Here is a 12,330-nt window from a genome sequence, read left to right on the forward strand (position 1 = left end):
GGAAAATTGTAGCTCCATTCCACTGGATGGTTTTTGTTTTACAGAAAACATAATATACCTTTGGAACTAGATGAACTACAAAGTCCATAACATTTATCAACATTGCGTTTTTCTTCTTCTGTAAAATATGAACATAAATTTATGAAAACCGTATCAAGTGTGTTAATCCAATTGATCTAATGGAATCAAATTTATTTTCATAAGATGAAATGTGAAAAATGTATTAAAATAAAAATACAAGTGTCCCTCAAGGATCGACATTATCTGTTACGCTTTTTCTAGTATGTATTAATAATGTAGCTAATACTATCTCAGCACCAATACAGGCTACGTTATTTGCCGATGACTTTAATATCTCTTGTAAAAGCAAAAACATAAAAACAGTGAGATACTTCTTACAGGACACTTTAGACAAACTTTCAAATTGGACACTTAACTCAGGATTTCAATTCTCCCCTGAAAAATCAAAATGTATCAATTTTACTATGAAACGCAAAACCGAAAACCTTTCATTAAAAATGGCCAACAAAGAGATTGAACAAGTCACAGTCATAAAAATATTAGGTCTAACCTACGACCAAAAAAATACATGGGTACCCCATATAAATCAGCTAAATATGTCTTTAAATCGAAACTTAAATTTAATCAAAATGATATCGAACACTTCTTGGGGTGCAGACACCTTAACTTTACTGAGAATATACAGAGCCATTATTAGGTCCAAAATTGACTATGGATCTATAATATACAATAATGCATCTACCAACACTCTTAAAAAAATAGAAAGCAAACACAATAATGGGATACGTCTTGCCCTAGGGGCATTTAGAACCAGTCCCATAAATAGTATGCTAAATATTGCAGGAGAACTTCCCTTACATTTACGTCGTTTAAAATTATCTCTTCTTTACATAGCTAAATTAATAAGAACAAATAACCCAGCAATAAACCACAACAAATCAAGAATCGACCAAGCCAAACTTAAAGGAATAAATCCTGAAAGTATCACTCAAATAGAACAACACCAAATTATACCCTGGACAACCAAACAAACAATATCCGATTACTACAGTACAACAACAACATTACCACACAACATAAAAAGAATAATACAAGAAAAAATAGAAATAGAATGGCAAAACATCTGGCAACAATCAAACACAATGCTAAACGAAATAAAAAACAGTATAAAAAGATGGCCTAAAAACAGCATACGTAGTAGGAAAATTGAAGTCATATTAAACAGACTAAGAATTGGACACACAAAACTTACTCATATGTACTTACTAAAAAAAGAAAACAAGCCAGTATGTCAAACCTGCGGCACCTCTCTCACGGTCAAACATGTATTAGTTGAATGTAAAAAATACGAAGACCTCAGAAAAATCAACCAACTGCCTGACGATCTATGGGAAGCTCTGGGTCCATATTCCGACGTCTCCAAAACTGTTAATTTTATCTCTCAATCTGACTTGTATGTACTCGTATAAATAGTATTTATTGTATATATCAAAAGTTATAAAATAAGATAATTGTATTGTAAAGCCAATGGTCATTGTAACCGAGGCTTTTGATCAATAAAAAAAAAAAAAAAAAAAAAAATACAAACGTATTTTTTTCTGATGTTCCAAAGTGATTCTGGAAAATTGTAAATAGTTTGAATCAATTTCTTCGCTGCAGTCGGAATCGTTACTCGTGTCATCGTTAGACATTTCGTTTGTTGAAAAATAATCGGCATATTCTGAATAATTAGCAACCTAAAAAATTATAATTCCCCAAGTTAAGCAAAGTCCATAGCTAGAATTTTACAACTAGATAAATAAATTGGCACAAAATTGCACTACTTAAAATCGTTTAAAATACCTGTTTTCGTGGATTTTTCGAGGCATACACTTGGTTATTTGTTTGTAGTTCTCTAGAAATGCCGTAACTCCAGTTCATAATATTCTCGTAGTTGTTCCAAAAATTCATCAAGTTATGGTCCATTTTTTTTTTTTTTTGTTATTCTATATACAAATTGAAATGACTAAAATCAAGTTTATTTGTTCAATATACGATAGTGTTGTATTAAAAAAAATAACACTCAAATTATAAATAATTCTTTTAAATATTTCAGGTTTTAAAATAAATATTAACAGGGACCGGTTTAAAAAAATTATGATAACGATAATATTCTAATCACAACACTGTCGTTATCTCAACACCACGGATCGCTTACAACCTCTTTGATTTATGGGAGATTGTACTGGTGTTATCACTGAAATATATATTATGTGACTGTGCCAGTGTGCGCGCTGTGCATTATACACTAACTTTGTACAGTTCACTTGTGTTTACTTGTCTGTTTTATATAGTAACAATAACGTATAACTTGGAAAAATGGTAAGTCGAATTTTATCCATTTCAATCGCAATGCATGAGTATTTTATTGAACTTATGAACTTGTTAATTACTTCAATTACATGTTGCTTATACTTTGTTTCTAATATGCACACCATAACTGTTTGCGTATTTTCGGTATTTAGAATATAAAATCCCAATTTTGCCTTATCTCCCAAAAAAAATCGTCACCATTTTTGTATAAGTTAATTCCTATTAACGTGACTAAAAAAATTCGTTTTAACCATTATTTCATGACCTTAACGTTTAGCGGCAAATCTCTAATGTACCCATTAACAACGAACTTGACTTGCTACTTCACAGTTACTTACAACTTACTTTGACCATTAGGATGAGCCATATCTACTTTAAACTCGATTGAACAAATCTGTTTAATTTTGTTTCTCATTCAATCGGTAGAAAGTAAACAGTTTAAATCTATTGTTAGATAACATTAAGTTTGGTACGCTGCTGAATCGTTTAATTTAATATGAAAAAATGTTTCACGGCCTATTGGCTCGGTTCGTAGACAGATTTGGTAATAACTAGGGAGTTTTTTAAAAAAGCCGGACACTGTTAAGATTTCTTTGTATGTGCACACCCAATAATACCCATATTTCTGGGTATAAATCACTTGCTACACCCAACATGAATCCTGGTAGCAATAGTTGGACACTGCCCCTAGTTTATGAGTTGAATACGTTGCCTATAAAATAGGATGGTCAAAACAACCAAGTACGATTTCAATTTGGGCATTCAGCGAGTATAAGATGACATTAACTAATTTTTTTTTTATACTTCAAGTATCAATTCATAATATTTAAATATCAAATTATAGTTTCAACGGTTTAATAAGAACTTGTACTTCAAGTAATAATCAACAAAAAATTATTTATCAGAACTAAATACATATGTAAATTGTGACAATTCCTATGGAGTGAATATATTTTTTGAATCCTGTGTATAGATCCCAATGAAATCATAGAAACATAAGACTTTTTAAATGTAACAGACTTGTACTATAATTATATTGAGTATATAAGGTATATAGTAATGAAATGACCACCGTCTAAAAGCGTCTTAATTCAATTTTTTATTTTTAAATGCAACAAAAGACTGCATTATTATCCAAATTAATAGCTAAATATGTCCGCTAGGTAAATTATACTCTAAAATGCATCAACCACATTTAGCTCCTATTCATTAAGAAGTTTAAGATGGCAATTTTTTGTTTTACTCATCAGCAGATTAATCTGATTATGTATTGAAATATAAATACATCGATTAGCATTGGTAACTTACTGCAAAATAAATATTTGATGTCCGGGGACATTGCTTTGTAGCAACACGCCTTCAAGCCCATCTTTACATTTAAATTTAAAATAACTTGTTTTACTCGTCAGCAGATTAATCTGATCGTGTATTAAATATAAATACTATCGATCAGCATTGGTAACTTACTGCAAAATAAATATTTGATGTCCGGGGACATTGCTTTGTAGCAATACGCCTTCAAGCCCATCTTTACATTTAAATTTAAAATAACTTGTTTTACTCGTCAGCAGATTAATCTGATCGTGTATTAAACATAAATACTATTGATCAGCATTGGTAACTTACTGCAAAATAAATATTTGATGTCCGGGGACATTGCTTTGTAGCAACACGCCTTCAAGCCCATCTTTACATTTAAATTTAAAATAACTTGTTTTACTCGTCAGCAGATTAATCTGATCGTGTATTAAACATAAATACTATTGATCAGCATTGGTAACTTACTGCAAAATAAATATTTGATGTCCGGGGACATTGCTTTGTAGCAACACGCCTTCAAGCCCATCTTTACATTTAAATTTAAAATAACTTGTTTTACTCGTAAGCAGATTAATCTGATCGTGTATTAAATATAAATACTATCGATCAGCATTGGTAACTTACTGCAAAATAAATATTTGATGTCCGGGGACACTGCTTTGTAGCAATACGCCTTCAAGCCCATCTTTACAATATTAAAAGAAAGTTACATCTATTTATTAAAGCGTTCTTTATAGTTCGAAAAATCTCAAGTCAATGCTAAAACATTCACTAAACATTTTTTCAATTAGGTGTAGTAATTAGAATTGGTTATTTGTTGTTATCACACTAACAGAAATTTTTTTTGGATATAACCTCTAAAACTAAGCGTGCCCAAAAAATTTATTAAAATTCATGTCCTAAACTTAAATTAAGGAATTTGGACATGAAAACTCCTTGATATGGAATTTTCTATCTGTTTGTCTTTTACTATTCCGACTTGGACGTGTTACTGTACATACATTCAAACAAAATCATATGCTCGCTAGGATTTATAAATGATGATAATATATATTTTATATTTCAACTATGTTGGTGATTGTTTTTCGTACAGTCCGTTAATGTTTTGTAAATTATATTAAATGAATGTGACATTTTTCCTTTTCAGGTGAATGTACCCAAACAGAGACGTACTTACTGCAAGAAATGCAAGGTCCATAAGGTACACAAGGTGACCCAATACAAAAAGTCCAAGGAACGTCAAGCATCGCAGGGTCGTCGTCGTTACGACCGGAAACAAAGTGGATTTGGTGGTCAGACCAAGCCTATTTTCAGGAAGAAGGTAAAGACAATTTGAGTTTTCCAATATTTTTTTTTCAATAGATAATAATTTCTTATATTTTGTGTTAATCTAGGCAAAAACTACCAAAAAAATCGTACTCAGGATGGAATGTTCAGAGTGCAAATATCGTAAACAGATTCCATTGAAACGGTGCAAACATTTTGAATTGGGTGGTGACAAAAAGCGTAAGGTAAGGAATATCGATGAACTTAACTTATAATTATTTTCATTTGTTCTAATTATTTTTTATTGTTATTTTCAGGGACAAATGATCCAATTTTAAGTTCTTATCTTTTTATGTTACTATTATATATAAGATTAAGACAAAATAAACTGACTCGTTCTGAAAATTTTAGTTTTTTATTTTACAAAATATTTATACCAAGCAAGTCTTCATCCTACAGGTCTTTTTTTTTTTTTTGCTGTTATTTAAGAAATAACTATAACAGTTACAACTTGCAACTAAATATTGATTAAAAGCAGTAAAAAAAAAAAAAAAATGTGTTGATGTAATTTTAAAAAGTTATTTTGAGTTAAATTTATATTATGACTACTTTTTGCTTATAGCCGTTCATAAACGTCATGTACTTAAAATGTTAGTACTGTTAATAAACTACACTTAAATTGTTTAGTGGACAATGTGATATTAGTTTCATAACGTAATATTTTAAATGGTGTGATAATGATTCAAAACTAATACACAATTCAAAACTTTTCAATTGACTACTATATTAACAGTTATTTTTATTATTTAGAATGACCATAGTGATATTATAATTTATATTTTGTTATTGTTAGCCGATTCAAATCTACTATCTTTATTTGCTTAAAAATTATCTTCACAGCTTTGAAGATTGACAACATTTTTGGATGCATCATCGTAAACCCGAAAAAACTGCTATGATAATTTAAAAACTAGATTTTTATTTAATGTTCCGAAAACTGAACCATAGCGTTTCATAGGTACTAACTACGTAAAGCTCAATGATATTTTTATAAAATAAGTAAAAAAAAAAAGCTACCTTGATGTATTTTTAAGAATAGGTGATTTTATTTATGTTAAAAAAAATATTATTTTTACTGTTAAGATCAGGTATAGTAGCCGCAAACAAGCGAAACAAATTAAAATACCATTTTTTTTAGGCAATAGTCGACAAATTTATACCTAACAAACTTGATTTTGAGTCGTTACAATACTTTTAATTATAAAAATTAGTTTTTCTAAATGACCAAAAATGTATTATTTATAACTAAAAATTTCGCGGTAACAAATAAAAAACAAACGTGTAAAAATATTTTAAATTAACGTATCTGATTCAGTAAAGAAAATTACACTATTAAAAAATTGTTGAAATAGAATAAAATAAATTAAGATTAATATATTTTTTTATTTTTTAAAACGTAAAAAAAAACTGCATTGAATTGCTCACGTTGTGAGTTGTTTTTAGGACACAGTTTACCTATCAATAAAATAAATATAATCTGTACGAAAATTGAATGCAAAAAATGTATCATTAGTTTAAATGAAAATTACATAATTAATCTTCACAATAAGTAAATTATGGGGAGCAGTTTCTAAAAACATAATTTTTTATATGTACAATTGTTTTTTTTATGTCTAAGGTCAAACTGCAAACGGTGGTGCTATCATTGATTTTTATCAACTGTGATAAAGATTGTTGTTGTTGTTTTCTTCCAACGGGTGATTTTTGTTCTTCCATGTAATTCTGGTAGATTCTAGAATATTCTACTCGAGATATTTTGATATAATGTTAGACACACACAAACGCCAACTGAGTGTGTTAAATGACATTAAATTGTTCTTGATATTTTCTCTGGTTCATGCTGTGAATATTGTTTCGATTTTCCGTGAAAAAAAAATTAAAATTGTTTTCCAAACAGTAAATTTATACAAATATAACACATTTATCCGATTTCATATATATATATATATATACATACATTTTTTTTTCTAATTATTATTAATTAATTCTTAAAATATTTTAGCTCGATAACATTATATTATTTATCATTGGGTAAGTAAAATTATACGCTTTGGTCAATTATTGAAAATTTGTTTTTTATCCAACCACACGTTTGTGTTGATTTAATCCGATGGGGTTTCCGCTATTTTTCATATTGACTGTTGATTGTTGAATTATTTTCACTAATAATATTTAATTCAATTTTTTGTGTATGAGTAAGCACGCCTACTTTTATTTATATTTTGTTCTCTTTACCCAGCTATATTATATGGTAGCTTGTATGCACTTATATGGTAGTGTTTCCTTGCAAAATTAATATTCTACTGTAATTTCTATAAAAAAAACTCGAAAACTAAACCATTATACAATATTATTTTGCTTTCTCTTTTCATATATTTTTCTAGTACTATTGCTTAGTATTTATATTATTAGGAACATCCGTTTTTAATGAGTTTTCGGTCACTAACAGTACACCGCTCTTATTCTCAGAATTAATATATTTTGTTTAAATCATTGACAATATTATGATATTTATTCAACTTTTTTTCTAGTTAATTGTTAAATAACTTATTATGTGAAAGCACTGCTTACTGTATTTGTTCCCAAACAAAAATTAAGGACAATTTAATTCTGATTGATTACAAAGCAATATAATAATCACTCGGCACAAAATCATAATTCATCACTCTTTGATTATTTTATCTATAATCAACCTCAAGGTTGTATTTGTCCAGTTAATAATTGTAATGCCTGGGCACACGAACATTGCAATGTTAAAAAACCGTTGAATTTTTGTTAGTTCCACTAGAGCATTGTTTAGTGGCATATAGTTGTTCCATTTAAATGTCAAACATAACTAGCTAATGTTATTTCGAGTAGCGATGAATTGTCTAACTAATAGTTAATATTTTATGTTCAAATTGATTTTAGCATATGATGGGAAAAGATTATTACCAAATACTTGGAGTGTCCAAAAGTGCTTCAGATGAAGAAATTAAGAAGGCGTACCGAAAATTAGCATTAAAATATCATCCGGACAAGAATAAAGCGCCAGGAGCCGAAGAGAAATTCAAGGAAGTAGCAGAAGCATACGAAGTATTAAGCGACAAAAAAAAACGAGATATATACGACAAATATGGAGAAGATGGTCTTAAAGGTAGTGCTGCAGGTCAAGGAAACCAGAGTAACAACTATTCATACACGTTTCACGGCGACCCAAGAGCCACATTCGCACAATTCTTTGGTTCTACTAATCCGTTTGGCAACCTTTTTGGTAACAGTGGTTCAATGTTTGATGACGAAATGGATTTCGATGATGGTTTCATTCGGATGTCTCACGGCGGACACCACGGTGGACCAGGCGGTGCTTTTAGGTCGCAGTCGTTCAATGTCCACGGCTCACCTATGGGACGACCCAGAGAAAAAGTACAAGATGCCGCCATTGAACACGACCTTTATGTGTCGCTAGAAGACATAATGAGAGGATGTACGAAAAAAATGAAAATCTCTAGAAGAGTATTACAAGGCGACGGAACTTCCAGAAAAGAAGACAAAGTGTTGACCATCAATGTGAAACCAGGATGGAAGGCTGGTACGAAAATTACGTTCCAAAAAGAAGGAGACCAAGGAATGAATAAAATACCCGCAGATATTGTTTTTATAATTAGAGACAAACCTCACCCACTATACAAACGGGAAGGAAACGATGTTAGGTATACTGCGTCAATATCTCTAAAACAAGTAAGCACTATAAACATAGTTACAGTTTTTTTTCTCCCAATAAGAGTTTGTTTTTTGAAATTTTTTCCAAGGTTGTTTTCTATGATATGGTATGAATACAATTTTTTTTTTTTTTTGAAAAGGGTTAAAATGTTCTACATTTTATTTGGTCTTACGATCTATGTTTTGTTAAGAATTCATTATAATTATTAATTATGCATATTTAAAAAACAAAAATATTACAAAAATTTAATTTGACAACAGCGCTCTTAATCATTTTTAATTAACTATTATGTGGATTTTTTTTTTTTTTTTTTGAGATTCATAATCTGAACATGAAAACAATTTTTTTTCTATAATGTTTTTTAGGTTATCTAATTTTTCTGACCTGTTATGATTATTATTTCAAACTCAAATTTTTTTTTTTCAGGCACTTTGTGGCACAGAAATAGTAGTTCCTACGTTAACCGACAAAAAAATTCCCCTGAACCTAAAATCAGAAGTAATAAAACCAACAACGGTAAAACGGTTACAAGGCCACGGTCTTCCGTTTCCCAAAGAACCATCGCGCCGAGGTGACCTGTTAATATCGTTTGACATTAAATTTCCAGAATCGCTCTCTACCTCAATCAGAGATATATTGTACGATACTCTACCATGAACGATCGCTCACTCGTACGTTCGCCATCTGCTGTCTTGCTTGAATTTGATGTAATGAAAATAAAGATATATGTAAATATATATTTATGTATACACACATATATACGTATAAAATATATGTGTGTGTATGTATATCATTTTTTGTATAAGGTCTAGATCGTACGTTTCTTAATCTTGTTCTTTTTACTTCTAACTTCTCTGTTTGGGGAGATAATATACATATATATTCCCGAAACAAATGTTTAAGGTTAATTTTGTTAATAATTATATTATTTGTATATATAATTTAACAGAATTTTTTTTTTTGTTAAATAAACAAGAACAATTTTCAGATTTTATTTTTAAAACGAGGTAATTATTTCGATTTCATTGCCCTTTAGCACGTCATTTAATACGGGCCAAAATCGTCTATTAATAGACATAGTGTATTTATTAATAGATATTCTCTCATAGCGATTCACAGACTTTTGGCCACGTTCTGTTTATACATTTCTGGAACACTCCTAGACGCAAGGACGAATGTTTCCACCCAATTCAACTCGTTAAATTAATCATTGTGCTTGGGGAAATTTTTTTACCATTGGAATAGTTTTCATTCGGTTAGGAATGAACTGATTATTTTTCCCAATCCAACCGGAGTCGTTAAATTTGTTCAAACCGTTTTGAAACTGAACTATAATGGATTTGTTATTATCCTATGGTTAAAATAAGTTATTTGAAATACATTTTTATTTGACGCATCTATACTATGATGTGTACCTGAAAAGGTATTGTTTTAGACCTATTTAAAATCGAGAGAAACATACGCTAATAATGTACACGTTTTTCTACTTAGAATTAAAGTTAATGCTTAAACAATTTTAAGAATATTTGATTTACTTTCAAACTTGTGTGGGATATTCTTTGTATGTACCCACGTACAGTGAAAAACAGAAATATCATAACCATTTGTTTCTCACAGGAAGGGTGGAAAACATTTAGGAAAGTTTAAGGACTTGCAGTCTGAAAATTAGACTGAAGAGCTAGTTTACTCTATAACGTGTTTTTTAAGTTTGTATTCAATTTTTTTTTTTATTATTGTAATTTTTGTCAATTTTTCTGTTTCTTTTTTTTTGTTTTTATAGAGTGATCAAAGCAACATTGATTTTTCTCAACTTGCTTTGTTTTCTTAATAAATCCAGTGCAAATATTTTTATTGAGGAAAATCTTAAAAAAATATACATAGCAGGTATCACATAAAATAATAGAAATATCAAAACAGTTTTAGATTTTTAGGATTGATTATTTTCTTTAATCTTTCTTCCAACTTCAATTAGTTGGGCAACCAAACATTACCATGGAGTCCCTATTTTTTTCAAAAGCGTTAAAAATGAAAACCATATGGTCTTTAAGCTAACGATAAGGTTCTTATGATTTTAGAATATTAATTATGATAAATTATTATAAAAATTGTTCAACCCTACTATTAAGCGTAAAATAGTTAACATCAAAACTTTCAATCGTTCCATTGAAACAAATATAGTTATTAGTATTAAAAAAAAGAAAGAGATTACTAAAATGAAAATTTTATTAAAAGACCGACTGTGACTTTCACTTAGAGCATGCTAAAAGTTACAATGTCTTACTATCTTCGTTATGGGCTATGGCAAACATGACGTCTTGTGATTTATTTTGGCTCGGCTTCCAAAATACAAAAAATGAGATCATGTCTATTTTCTTTTTTTCACCAGCAAAGATATGGCATTCCTCCATAATATAATAATATTTTGTTATTAATCCTTTTAACACCGATAATATAATTAATGTTTTGTATATATTTTTGGTTAAGGTCGAGTGGAGTCCAATATTAGTAGACAAATGGGGCATTAGTTTTAACTATATTTGTTAACAATTTGTAATTTTTTAGTTTTTTATTCAAGTATAAATAGTTGATTATTTTAAACACATTTTTAATTAGCACATAAAATACATTTTTATTTAGTTTCAAACTGAAGTCAATTTATTTTAATTGACATCAAATATTCAGTTTATATAAATTTGTATTTTAAATAACCATCAGACGCAAATAATTATTACCTCAATAATTTTAAGTTGAAATTTTATACTTAAATAATTTACCTTGAGCGTTAAAAAATAATTTACTTATGTATAAAAAAAAGGATTAAATGTTATCCACACTCTTTACACTTAACTTGAATGATAGCTTTTATTAAAATCAGCAATTACGTTGATATTGTTGTACACAAATAGCCACAAGAGAGTTGGAAGTATTTAATTTATTACCTCCTTCTGTACTTTCAAGTCAATCAATAAGTACTGTCGACATAACAGTTCTTGTTAAATTTTTCAAGCCCAAGATGACAGTATAGTAGTTTCACACTAGAATTATCACCACAAATATAATTATACAAATTGGTAAAAAGCCAATTGCCTAGAGTTTTCTTAATATGTATTACAGGTAAACTATTAACAGATACAATTTGTTTACCTACATACCTGTTGTAACATTTTCAGCAAAAACTAGAATATATCTATTTAGTATTTGGAAAACTTTCAATCTAATAACGAAACATTTTTCAACAAAAAATAGCTATTTATTTGCAGATATAAACTATTTATAACTCAGTAAGCAATCTGTTAATTATTTTTTAAAAAAACAACATGAAATTGGATTATTTCAAAAACATTTCAGAATTAATCAAGTTCGAGCTTTGCCTAGTCTTATTTATTTTACATAAATCATATTATATTCCAAAAAGTGATTTAGTTTTAAAAAGTAATGAATAAGGAATATAGCCATCACAAATAATAAAAAATTAAATAATAAGACCAATTAATTTTGTTATATCTATTATCGCTTCATCTAGATAAAAAATTTTTAGAAAAATGTCTCTGTACTTATGTATATTATGAGAAGGCAATTTTTTCCTACCTTAAATTGACCACAATCTG

The 12,330-nt window shown here is 29.0% G+C and overlaps 2 protein-coding genes across 2 annotated transcripts; both read left to right on the forward strand.

The window, feature by feature from the left end:
- The first annotated feature begins 2,240 nt into the window (after positions 1-2,240).
- LOC126846172 (60S ribosomal protein L44) lies at positions 2,241-5,364 on the forward strand. The gene is made up of 4 exons (XM_050585395.1): positions 2,241-2,382; positions 4,841-5,014; positions 5,088-5,204; positions 5,277-5,364. The coding sequence occupies exons 1-4, from the start codon at positions 2,380-2,382 to the stop codon at positions 5,295-5,297; spliced, it is 315 nt and encodes a 104-aa protein (XP_050441352.1). The 5' UTR covers positions 2,241-2,379; the 3' UTR covers positions 5,298-5,364.
- A 1,450-nt stretch (positions 5,365-6,814) lies between these two features.
- On the forward strand, positions 6,815-9,527 carry LOC126846166 (dnaJ protein homolog 1-like). The gene is made up of 3 exons (XM_050585387.1): positions 6,815-7,050; positions 7,930-8,739; positions 9,149-9,527. Exons 2-3 carry the CDS (start codon positions 7,933-7,935, stop codon positions 9,377-9,379), a joined length of 1,038 nt encoding a protein of 345 aa, XP_050441344.1. The 5' UTR covers positions 6,815-7,050; positions 7,930-7,932; the 3' UTR covers positions 9,380-9,527.
- The last annotated feature ends 2,803 nt before the right edge of the window (positions 9,528-12,330 follow it).

The sequence above is a fragment of the Adelges cooleyi genome, unplaced genomic scaffold, assembly GCF_023614345.1.
Source record: "Adelges cooleyi isolate 19-005CV unplaced genomic scaffold, UGA_ACOO_1.1 ACOO_flye_CR_arks_rails_tigmint_CR_PRNA_9, whole genome shotgun sequence".
NCBI lineage: Eukaryota > Metazoa > Arthropoda > Insecta > Hemiptera > Adelgidae > Adelges > Adelges cooleyi.

Bases quoted from the DNA above. Each gene is read 5' to 3' on its own strand.
- LOC126846172 (XM_050585395.1), top strand. The intron at 5,015-5,087 runs GTAAAGACAATT...GTGTTAATCTAG, and splicing joins AGCCTATTTTCAGGAAGAAG to GCAAAAACTACCAAAAAAAT. The intron at 5,205-5,276 runs GTAAGGAATATC...TGTTATTTTCAG, and splicing joins GTGGTGACAAAAAGCGTAAG to GGACAAATGATCCAATTTTA.
- LOC126846166 (XM_050585387.1), top strand. From the start codon at position 7,933: ATGATGGGAAAAGATTATTACCAAATACTTGGAGTGTCCAAAAGTGCT. The intron at 8,740-9,148 runs GTAAGCACTATA...TTTTTTTTTCAG, and splicing joins CGTCAATATCTCTAAAACAA to GCACTTTGTGGCACAGAAAT.